At 39.3% G+C, this 12,626-nt stretch overlaps 1 protein-coding gene across 1 annotated transcript; it reads right to left on the reverse strand.

Annotated features, from left to right (window-relative positions):
* Positions 1 to 2,209: 2,209 nt before the first annotated feature.
* Positions 2,210 to 4,791, reverse strand: abi3b (ABI family, member 3b). Its single transcript, XM_005932802.3, has 5 exons — positions 4,494 to 4,791; positions 4,186 to 4,353; positions 3,824 to 4,003; positions 3,620 to 3,687; positions 2,210 to 3,246 (listed from the first exon to the last, which is right to left on the reverse strand). Exons 1-5 carry the CDS (start codon positions 4,635 to 4,637, stop codon positions 2,865 to 2,867), a joined length of 942 nt encoding a protein of 313 aa, XP_005932864.1. The 5' UTR covers positions 4,638 to 4,791; the 3' UTR covers positions 2,210 to 2,864.
* Between the last annotated feature and the right edge of the window lie 7,835 nt (positions 4,792 to 12,626).

A 12,626-nucleotide genomic window follows, 5' to 3' on the forward strand; every position in this document is an offset into this window, starting at 1 on the left:
CCACCAAAAAAAGAAATAAATAAATAAAATAAACAGAAAAAACAAGGGGAAGAGACAGTGCTCCATAACACAGTGAGACAATAGGTTTAAGTGCATTATTCCAGGGCTTCGGGCTGAAGTTTAGTCCAAGGGTGTCAAGTTAGTTAGAGAGGCAACAACCTAACGGTTGCAACAATAAGCTGTGTCCTCTTCTGTTCCAGTCCATTTAATAAGATGATGTGTAACTCAAATAGAAACACTCTCAGTACTGTGATGCTGTCTGTGAATATTGCTCTGTCATAATGCCTTGACTTTTATATATGTACGTATATAAATTAAACAGTCCTCCTTGGTCTTCCTTTGAAAAACATCAGCTCAGTTTTTTTAAATGTGAATTTGTTGTGAAGCAGGATTATTACAATGAAACAGCAAAAACAAAAAAAAACTACAAGAAAACTTTTCACCAAAACATATTTTACATGTAAGTGCATTAGTGCATTTGAGCAAATTCGAAATGAACTATGTCAATACAGGATTCTTTCTCCCACAATGTGGAATTACAACATTTAATCTAAAACAGATACCGAATGTCCCAAATGAAACTTATGACCACATACATGCTCATATTTTGGAAAGGATGGAAGAAGGCATAAATGGTTATGGGCTGAGTGAGGGTGATGATGGTGAACTGATGTAGGGTGGTGGTGCTGGTAGTAGTAGTGATGGTAGTGGTGGTGGCGGCGCTGGTGACTGGTTGAGGCAGGGTGGTGGGTTGATGTAGGGTGGTGGTGAAGGTGGGTTGATGTAGGGTGGTGGTTCAAGCTGAAAAACAGGACACATTTGATGAAGGAGCGTGCTTATTACTGGATTAAGAATAGACTCAGTGAGCAACATGAGCATCATCATTGTCATCATCATCATCATGACGTCATAAATGCATGAATACTTACTATGTATGGAGGAGGAGGACTGTCATTTCTTAAGTTGTACACAGGAGGCTGAAAACACAGTTCATAAATGTGAATTACTTCCTCCTCGTCCCGCTGCTGCTCGTCCAGTATAGGGATCGTGTACACAGCGGGAGAATTATTGTGACTAGATGAGCAGTATTGTCCTGGTTCTCTATTATAAGTTAGGCAACAAAATATGCACACAAGGACGAGGACAATCAACCCAGGAACCCTGGGAAGAGAAAGGCAATGTAATCATTAACTAACATTAATAAAATGAGGTGTTTGTATCAATCTTGCCCTGGAAAGAAATACTTACAAAAAAACAAGAAAGTCCATCAGATTTTTCTTTAAACCTAAGTAAGGTTTAAGAAAAAAGAGCACTTGTCAAAAAATAAATACATTTTCAATCTCATTTTTAACTTTATGAACTTAACTCTTCTTTATGGATGTTATGCAATCAGGTGTTCACTATCTAAGTGTTACTAAGGAGAGGTTCAAAGGTAGATTTTTATCTTCTTCTACTGTCAGACTACAACAAAAAAGAAACCTGGAAATACTTTATATAATATGGCCTACAACTTAAGGTATAATTTCCCTGTAACTACAAGGAATTTAATGTATTTTACTTAAAATTACAATGAAATACATTTACCTACAAATACTTAAAGCTGGGTACAGGAAGCACTCATTTCCTGTATTTAGAAAGTTATGTTTAAACAGTGATGACTTGGCTCTATCATTATATGGTCACATAGGCATGTAAAAGAACAGCTGACTTAGAGAACATCCATCATGCACATCAACATATTGAGTATTAAATAAAAATGTAAAAAGGCAATTCAACGTCCCATGAAATAAGGCGTGAGTATAGTGTTTGCTATTCCACAAAATGACAATGAAATTTTACACTACTTTAAACTACTTATGCAGTACATACATTTATTTACCGTAACATTTATTTACCATATAATTTCTTTGTTTCCTGTAAAAACCCGAGTTGTTGCCCGCCTATTTTATTCTGTTATTCCTACCTTTAAGCATTTGAAGCTTGATATAATTACATTATGATTTCAAATAAAAAACACTGATTTAATTACAGGAGAATTACACTTAGTCACAGCACATATTATAAACTCTTGGCGATGGTTGTTTAAGGTAAAGCTAATCAACATTTACGTTAAAACTTCATTTAACACAAGCGTTTAATTGTTGCTAACACACTTTATATCACACCTCGGTACAAAATTAAACCTCAACAAAATTTGGATCAAACAAAGTGGAGGACAATTACAAAACATTTATTTTTCATTTTGAATGACATGTAATGACACAGGCTGAGTGTGACCAGGCTTCTCCTCGTGATATGGGCCTCGCTCAACAAAATCCATTACTAATAGATTCATCAAATTATTTCCATTTTTAAAATAAAGCTTACCTTCAGCTATATGTAGGTTAAGCAGAATGTTGACTTAAATCAATGTACAGCCTTGTTTAAGAAGCAGAAATCACCTAGATTGGAGCTATTGACGCAACTTATCATCAGTTATGCTCTTGCTACACAGTATATTGACAGCTGTGCTGGGCTAAAGTCCACTGCCATTAAAGGTAACAATATGCAGGTGTAATAAGGAAAGGAAATCACATTTTGGGGTGGGGGGGATAAGCAGACAAGGGAGAGCAAGAATCCCTGTTTCAGCTTGTTTTTAAGGAATGCAGTCGAGGTGTTGTTGAGACATGTTGGAGGAATCTGTAGAGCGGCTGTCTGTACCAACAGAACTGCTATTCAACAGGCCGTAAACCACTGCAAGCTCTCAAGCTAAAAAACGAAACAAAATGAATGTTGATCTCACGTCCTTGTTCACAGTCTGAGTAACTGCAAGTAATATGAGAAGTTATTCTACCAAGTACAAGACACACTGTAATGTTACAGTCTTAGGGGAGGTGGGGGAGGCGGGGAGGCGGGGGAGGCGGTGGCGGCACATTAACAGAGGTGCCAGTGTTGAGATGTGGTGCTGACAGAAGAGGAGGCGGAGGAGGAAGAGGGGAACCTGCAGATACGGGACGAGGTGGCGACGGGAAGGTGCTTGACGGGCTTATAGCTGGTGGAGGGGGAGGTGAAGGGGGAGGCGGGGGGAGATCTGTGAGCGAGGGGAAGGTGGGCGGAGGGGGGAGGTCAGTGTCCATGGAGAAAGAAGGAGGCGGCGGGGGAGCAGGCAGGTCGGGGTCCAAACAGGCTGAAGAGGCCGGAGGAGGAGGAGGCAGGCTGTTGTTGGTGGGGACTGAGGGTGGTGGCACAGCGATGCCGTGACTGGAGCTGTAGACAAGACATAAACACCATGAGCACTACTGATAACCTGACAGCGAAACTGTGTTTTATAATGGAACAGTCCACATTTGTGAAATAAAGACATTTAGAAGAAGTTGGAAACATGAACGCCACTCATGACCATGAAGGAGACTAGTGCTGGTGCACTGGTGCTCACAGAGACCACTCACACTCACACCCAGGACCTCACAGTGAACCCAGGACATTACTGCTGTGATGTGACAGTGCTAACGACCCCACAAACATACCACCTTTTTCCATATCATAATAGTTAATTTTCATTAAGTTAAGGGTGTTAATTAAAACAATTATGTCAGTGTTTCCATAAAAAACTAGCCACAAAGAGGAAGGGTCTACGTACAAAGAGGTGTCTGCAGCGCTCTGTATGCTGTCTGCAGTTCCTGCTCTCTTTCTGGGTGCTTCAGTGACCTGTGGAGTGAAGAAAAATGAAGGCCACAGAACTTCTCCACATATAACATGTACCATACCGGGAAAACAGAGATGATTTTTCTATAAAGCTTTCATCTAATAAGAAGGAAAACAAGCCTATCAGATTTTTCTTTACCTGAAAACTGTGTCCTATGTTGTCCAGTGTGAAGTACGAGATTGGCTCCCTTGAGTAGGCTTCCTTGGGCTCAATGCCTGAAGCTGGTGGGGTCATAGGCTTGGAAAAAGTCTTATTTTTGGGGGTAGTGAACACACCGATCTCTCTCCTGGCCACCTTTTCACAGTGGATAGCTGCAGCCTGCAAAGCACAGTGGAAACAGCTTCAGTCAGAAAGATGCAAAAACTCTCAATCACATCACTTGTTCCCCTGAGAACCTCTGACAAAGTTACTCTGTGGCTTTAAGCAGAAATGTTACATTGTAAATGACCAGTTTCACATACATGCAGCTAGCACTGTACTAAAAATATATGGCTATTTACCAGTGACAGCAGGTTGATGGAGGACTCCATGTCTTTAATCTGCCTGGCCTGTAAGTCCAGCAGTCTCAGCACAGAGCTGGCCACATTGTTAATCTGATAGGTCACACTGGCCAGCGACTGGTTCACCAAAGCCTTGATCTCTTCAACCGCCTTGGATTGATCTTCTGCCTGAATTGTTTAAAAATTAATTAAAATGAAGATGATGATGATGATGATGATTATAAAAGATCTAAACATGCAAACCTATGAAAACTGTTTTGTTTATATAGCCCTTGTGGCCCTTTTTTGGGAGTGGGGGCATTACTCACCTGAACATAATTGTTATCGCAGTAATCTGCCACTCGGTGGAGGTTGCTGCAGTTATCAACAAGGCCCTTCCTGGCAGCCGGCGCCTCTTGTAATATCTGAGTAATAAGTTCCGAACAATTCTTTTCCTCCGTCATTTCTCCCATGGGTGTCGCTGAAAAAAAGCCTCGTAAACCCTTTAAGTGTACTTGTTAGTATCTGATGAAGATGGAAAAAGTTTTCTGGAAAGAGGCAGCCGAGGCTGGGGAATGTGAGGTCGGTGGGGAACGCGGAAAAATACTGCAGGGTACAGAATTTAGAGTAGCTGGTCCCAGGGCAGGGCTAACAAGTGAGGTCTCGACTAGGACTGCTTAAGCAACATCTGTCTCGCGAGAAACAAACAAAAAAAAACAACCATTTTTTACATTTATTTTTTGGTGGGGTTAATGTTTTACACGTCCCATAGTTTGCTTGATAAAATAATTTAAAATAATTTTGCAGGTTTTAAGGAGCCCGGATGAAAGTCACTTGTATTATTCGTTAAGTCCACTAGAGGTCAGTGTAGTCTAAATAAAATAACTCAAGGTCTGTCGACGGCGGTTGCCCTCTGCAGTGATAACAACGGTGGGGGTGAGGATGATGATCGTCGCTCCACACGTTTGGATGCAATCTGTGGAAAGCAGGTATTATTTTAATGATAAATTCAGGTAAGTATAAGCCAGAGAGATGATGACTTTTGTAATTAGGTTCTTACATAATTGCCAAACGCTTCGCCAAGTTTAAATACATTGCATTGTTTTACATATCCTGTATAAACACATTCAATTCCCCAACATCCTTCTTTGAGTTCTGGGTAAAAGTTCACAAGTCCCTGACTCCAGGTTTCCAACAACTTTGCGTTGGTTTACATGCTTATGCCCTTTTTGGGGCCATGCGATAAACCACAAGAAGAACTGACCTTAACGCCAGTTATTTTGAGTTTGATTACAGCCTTTTATCTAAAGTAAAGAGAGAGAGTACGAATCATCATAATACTGCAAGATATATTTAAAAACCTTATGTTGTCTTGTTCTGATCACCCATTCACTTCAAATTATTTCTGACAGTCACTTGAAATATTTCCTACTACTGGATTGACTGCTTTAACATTTGTAGACGATCCCTAGAGGCATCATAAGAATCCCCTGACTTTCCCCTAGTGGTACCATGAGTTTGACATTTGGACTGTATTTGAATCTTAATCACGATTACCTACCATGGCGCTTGATACAGTTCCCTGGAGTTCATTGAGGAAAGCTGCAGACCAGCTACTGAGTTAATAAAAACAAAAAAATTACAGTTAACAAGAAACATCAAGAGGCTGTGGAAAGGTGCGTCTGTACCAGGAGCATCTGCTTTACTGCCACCAACACAGGGATGGTTCTAATTTGACAAAACAGCTCTGTGATAATCGAGCTTTCTTGCTGCCAAGGTCTTGTGAGGAGACCCTGACAGACGTAGTTAGAAACCCTTTTGGATGTGGTTCCATGCAGCTTCAAGCCCTAATCACACTTTTATCCTGAAGTAGGAGCCATCACAAAATAAATGTATTCTTTCTTTATCATTATTTTAACTGGCATCTGCTTTTTTCAGTCTTTCACAGCACATGAGATTATAAATTGAACTATAAACACTTACTTCACTGAAGTTAAAATGATTAATTGTCCCAGAGATATCTTCTTCTTTTTTTTATTATCTGGTTATAAATTTCTTTATCTTTTAACTTGAGCCTAGAATTCAAGTCATGCTTATGTTTGGCTAGTATAATAGATTTTTGCCACAGTGTGTACAGTTATCAGTTTAGCTGATATTACAGAGTTATTAGGAGCCGTGGTGACTGATAAGACGTTTTTGATAACTTTATTTCTTTATTGGATATTTGTTTCACAAGACTAATATTCAGCGCAATATCAACGCTATCATACGATTAATGAACTCCATCTTTATCATTTAAGTTATTTTAATTTGTCGGACATTTGATCTTATTCCTATCCTTAGCTTGACTTGAGTCTTAAAGGCTATATTTTAATTGATATGTAAATTCCCTCCAAATTTGTTTGATTTTCTGTGTTTCTGCACTCTTTGAAAGGACTTAAAAAAGTAACGCAGAAACGTGTTGTCACATGTGCAACACCTTTTGCGTGAATTTTGACACAACATGTGTAAAAAATGCTTAAAATTACCTTCAAACAACTTTCAAAATAAACACGTGTGTGACAAATCTGACACAACGTGTGTTGTCCCTGAGCTGATGCAACACGTGTTAGCACTTAATGTTGTTGTTGTTAATACATCTGTAAGAGTGCAGGACGGGCTTTTTAAGGCTGGCTTTGATAAGCACTATACAAAGAACATTTCTTCTTCCTCTTCTTTTTATTTGGTTGTTATATTTGGCAGCGTTTGTGTGCATGCGTGCCATCATTCTGTCTGTAACCACAATAACTTTGAATGATGTTTTGAATGAATTCTGATAAAACGTTTAGGGAAGTAGAGTTAACCATCAAATAAAATTTGCCTTACATCCAGTAAAGTCTACAAGGTCAGCTCATGTATTGGTGGGAAATTGACAAAAAGCCTCAGAAGTTTAGTGTTTATTGGGAATATATAGAAAGCACCGTATGCAGATTTAAAATATGTCCCATTTGACCTCTGACCTGTCTTTAGAAGCCAATAGAATGACCTGAACATAAAGGCATTTGAGGGAATTCTGAAAATCACATTACAATAACAGGTTACAGTCAGGCATAACATTTCAAATATGTGTGCAGTGTTTCTGAATAAGTCTAATTTTTAATAAAATAAAATAGACTGATGATCAAAACCTTTTTTTGCTTGCTAGCATTACTAAACATTTAAACCCCCATTTACTAAACAATGAAATGAATGCTACAAATGCATTATATGAACAAAAATACAAATAATAAAAAATAATTATACTTAAAATAATGTCAGGTATAATACAATTGGTTTCAACAGGGCAAATAACAAAGGTCAGATTTTTTAGGCTTTAGCCTCAGTTGAGCAGATCTTTCATTTCTTTTGTTTTATTTTTATTGATCGTTTTATGAATGCCAACACCAGTTCTGCAAATTGTGCCTTGTGCTGCAGCAGCACTTTATCTAAGCTCCCCAGTCATGACAAGCAGTAGTGATCCAACACACTATGCCAAGACAAGAAGTTGTGGGCTCACAACATAACATACTACAGAGCAGCTGAGGAAAGGGAAAACACTCTATACTTACCTTTCTGCACTCTCACTGACCTCAGACATTATGTCAACTTAAATGCACAACTGTGGTGTTTTAACCTGTTCATTAATGGTTGTGACTGTGCTTCTTTAGTCCTCTCGGTACTGGAAAAAGAAAAGGTATGTGTGAAGAGTGTTAAGTAATGAACAAGTTTGCTACTTTAGCTTTGACCATCTGATAAGATCTGAACTGTTGCTTTTATCAGTGAACCCCAACCCACTGCAAATGAGTAGTATTCAAATCTAAGTCCAACGTCCATATCGGTCAGGACAGCACAAACTGCTGTTTTATGGTCTTGTTTACACTGTGAAACTATTCAAGTGTGAAGCTGTTTATTTTTTAAAATGGAATTGCTTGTAGTCCCTCAAAATACATCCCATTCACTAGAGGGCATGGAAAAATATATTCTTGGTCATTTTAATTAAATATCAAAGAACCTGGTAGAAGCAAGTCAGGTTCAAATGTGTAGAGCAATGCTGGGACTAATATAACATCAACAAACCCGAAGAAGAAGTCATATAGTTTAGGTTTGTAATAATTGCAAGAAAAGTGAAATCGAGCCTCTTGAACTGAACAAATCTACGGTCCCTGGCGCTGGTTCATGCTGCATACTTATTTGAACAGAAGCAAAAATTTTAAAAATAAATGTTCTGTTGACATTCTATGTCTGGGTGTATTCATGAGGGTTGAAGAAACAGTTTCCATAACATTTAAAAATATTTTCAATTTGACGTTGTTTATATGGAGCAGTGTTCTCCTCCGTTGCCTTTTTTTGGGCTATTTTTACTTCTGTTGGCATGTTATCACTACCAGCTGTTGAAACCATTGCCTGGATGTGGTTCATGTTGCACTCAAGGATTTTTTTTGTGCAACATTGCTCCGATTAATGCCCTGCTTTGATACTTCTATGAATCTTAATGAAAGGTTCTTTTGGCTGGGCCCTTGTTTCCCATGGGGCTGCAGCAGTAGATAGACAGCCATGTCTGATTTTTATAACAGATGCTCTTCATGACGCAGCGCTCCTATTTATCTCTGCTTGGGACTGGTACTAGGAGTAAACTAGCCTGAAATCCCCCTGATGCTTTTTTTTGACTCATGAACTGGAGATCTCCCATTATTCACTTCTTCTGCTTCACTCTCCATGTGTTTATACACTACTTTGCATTTAATCATTAGTTATTAATAATCCCTGGCTCTCTTCCACAGTGTGTTTTCTGTCCTATCGCCCTCCCCTCTTCCCTTCACCAATCATTGCAGATGGCTTCAGCAGAAACTCGAGCCTGATTATGCTGAAGGCTTCTTCCTGTTAAAAGGGAGTTTTACCTCCCCGCTGTTGCCAAGTGCTCGCTGATAGTGAGTTGTTTGATAGTTGCGGTTCTCTCTGTATTATTGTGGGGTCTTTACCTTACAATAAAACGTAATTACTGTTGATTACTGTTGTTTTGATTTGGTGCTATAGAAATAAAATGTAATTGAATGCGTTAACCACTACATCACTGTGAAAATTTGCTGACCATTTAAAAAAAAAGAGTTCCTTTTAATGCCAGGATTACACCTACCAAGTTTGGATCAACTGTCTTTGAGACAGATGAAAGAATAACAGACGTATAGAGATTCCTTTATTCATCAATAAGAATAAGTCAGACAAATGTTGATTCATCTGGAATAATAATAATAATACAGATGCCTAAATATAGTTTAGGTTGTTGTAATTGTAAGTGAAGAAACTCCATCCTTGTTTGGCTTAATGTCATCCTATACGCTGCCATACCTGCCTGCATACACTGATACACACATACAGCCCAGCAGCTGACATTTCCAACATATAGCTGTATGTGAAGATTGGATATTCTGGGCTATCACAGTTTCTCCACACTTCACAGACTTCCATTAAACGAAAAGCCAAATTTAATTATAGTTCTAGGGAGTGCAGGAAGATTGCATTAAAGGGACACATATCACACAGAGACACACACAAAAAAGGCAGCAGTTAACACTCTTTCATTGTCTCTCTGGGTACGCGCAACTGACAACTCAATTCCAGTTAGTCTTCAGGCACCTGCTGCCCTAGTCTTAAACAGTTTTTAGCCTATGAGCCACTGGCTTACAAAAACTCAGAACTTTGCGTTTGATGAATTTCTTTTCTTATCACAGCTGTGTCATTATTTCAGGATACAATAGCTTTCTTTACACTTTATATAGATTGTGGTTTTCTTAAGTACAGTCAGTGTCACAACAAGATGCTATCAGAAACACGTGTGAGGACATGAAAAGTCTCTCACCGTCATACCTGATTAGATTTCCATCAGCTCAGCTAGGAAGTGTTCAGTAAATAAGTGTTCAGGGTCGTTGCACGTGCTCAGCATATGGCGCACGTTTTCAAAGAGGTCAGCAAGTCCAAGCGCAGGAACATTAAAAGCTCTTTCAAGATATCAGCTATGTGGTGTGGTAGATATCTATGACTTCTAGTTGCCTTAGTGAGATCGATGGAGATTCACATGCAGGACAGTACAACCTAAACTGCTGTCACACAGTTGCCCACTTAGCTCCAAAGACAGAATGGCTCTGATTTAACAGTCGGTTCGGCTTTAATTTTCTGTTACAGGGATCATCACTGCGGTTGTCATTTCAATGTTGATTACCTTCACTGGCTAAAGTGACCCGATCATAATAAGCTAGCCAACGTGTTATAGCACACACAAAGTGCTCAAGAGTTCATTTACCTCGTAAATAAAATGTCAGCATCAACTCAATTACAGCTGTTATCTGCTTCAGAGGGAAGACGTTATCAGCAGGAGTGCAATAATTTCCACCAGCAAAGCCATCTGGCGAGACATTAATTTTATATCCCCCCCCCCAATCCTCCAACCCCCTTAACATAAAAGGATTAGACATTTTAAAGCCCTAATCTATTAATTTACTGTAGTCATGTTAAAATCAAGGTTAATGACTTTGCTAACTGTCTTTAACAGCTGTTATAAATCAAAGTACATGATGCCGTAGGTTAGTATGAAGAAGTATAAGCTGCAAGCATAAATGACTCTTAAACAAGCAACTGATGCCTTGACCTATAGAAAAATATGATTGATTGAGGTGCCTTATTTAAAACAAAACAGTAAACTAGTGTCTTAAGAAAATGTTGTTCTTCACTCGATCCCTTCCATCTGCAATACAAGATCAGGCCGTTTAGATCAGATGTTTCATGGCCCCATTTAGTCACTGCACTCACTACCTGTGCTACCCAAGTGGCTTAAAGACATAGTCCCTCATTTTGTCACAGGACTCTAGAGTGCATATGATAAAACAACAACATCAACAACAACAAATCAAAAACAAAACAAGCAAACAAAAAAAAAAAATCTGATTTCCTTCCTTAAATGTCAGGTTTTCAAACTTAACACACATTCACATGTGGGCTCAACATCAGCAGCAGCGATGCTTACATCTTAGCTTAAGAAACGCTTTGAAAATACATCAGATCTTATTGGATATCTATATTGATATGAACTGGATCTCTTCCCAGACCTGGACCAGCTCCTGGACAGTCTGAGGTGCAACCTGGTGGCCATCATTTACCCAGAACGATAATGTTAAAGGCAGCATGTTCTCCACAGCCTCTCCAGAGCCTTTTACATCTGTCATATGTCCTCAAGGTGAACCCGCTCTCATCTGTGAAAAATCACAGGGTGACAGTGGTGGACCTGCCAGTTCTGGTTTCCTATGACAAATGCCAATAAGGCTCCACGGTGGAGCGGTGAGCACAGGTCCCTCAGACCACGTTAAAATCTGTTTCTGATTGTTTGGTCAGAGACACTCACATCAGTGGCCTGCTGGAAGCTATTTTTAAGGGCTCTGTCTGTGTCATACAAAATCCCTGTTATTTCTGTTCCTCTTTGCACAAAGAAGCAGATACTCAGACTGCTGATGAGTTGAGGACCTTCTTCAGGCCTGTCCAGCTATCCTAGAATCTCCTCCATGCTCTTGAGGCAGTGCTGGGAGACGTACCAAACCTTTTAGCAATGGAACATACTGATGTGCCATCCTGGAGGGGCTGGACTACCTGTGCAACCTCTGTGGGTTCCAGGTATCACCTCATGCTACCAGTAGTAATGCTGACCCATTGCTGTTTTGGGGTTTTTCTCATAGTTATCACTCTGTTGTTAATTTTTATTTACACCAAAGCAACTGAAACAGTTTAAAACCCCCTTGCTGCTTAACTGACCAGATCAATAACCCACAAGTTGAACTGACTTGATACTATACTCTGATTAAAACCGTCCCTTTCTTTTTTTTTCCGTAGCCAACACATATGATATAAAAGTAAGAAGCAGCAACATGCCCTTTTTAACACTATGATTAATTTTTTTCCAAGATCTCATTTAAAGTGTAACTAAAGTCCGGTGAATGATCTGCTGCTTGGTAGCAATAAAGCCAGCTGACATATTTCAGTACTGTCTCAATGTAGCTTCATGTCACATAAAAGTGTGAATGTAACAGCAACATAATTGACCTTTTAAGGGGACTGTTTTGTTTGTGCATACCTGGTGACACAATGAATGCACCTGCTGGTGCAATACGGTGAGTCACATAGCTACAAGCCTGTAACTCTGCGCAGTATAGGAGGGTGACTGCAGTATGCTTGAAACCATGTTGGAGAGCAGTGAATGCAAACATTTATACAAAGCTAAAATGATTCAGTTAGAACAGTTTATTACTTTTGTTTGTTTAAAATTTGAGGTCAGTTTAAAGCTAAAACTGGTGACAATAAATGAAACCGCAAACCAGTGCTTGGAGAAAGTTAAAGAATATGGTGAACAAAGTGGAACATTGGACTCCTGACGAGACAGCTATCCAAAGCTCTATGCGGTT

The sequence above is a fragment of the Haplochromis burtoni genome, unplaced genomic scaffold, assembly GCF_018398535.1.
Source record: "Haplochromis burtoni strain Fernald_Lab_line unplaced genomic scaffold, NCSU_Asbu1 Contig_162, whole genome shotgun sequence".
NCBI lineage: Eukaryota > Metazoa > Chordata > Actinopteri > Cichliformes > Cichlidae > Haplochromis > Haplochromis burtoni.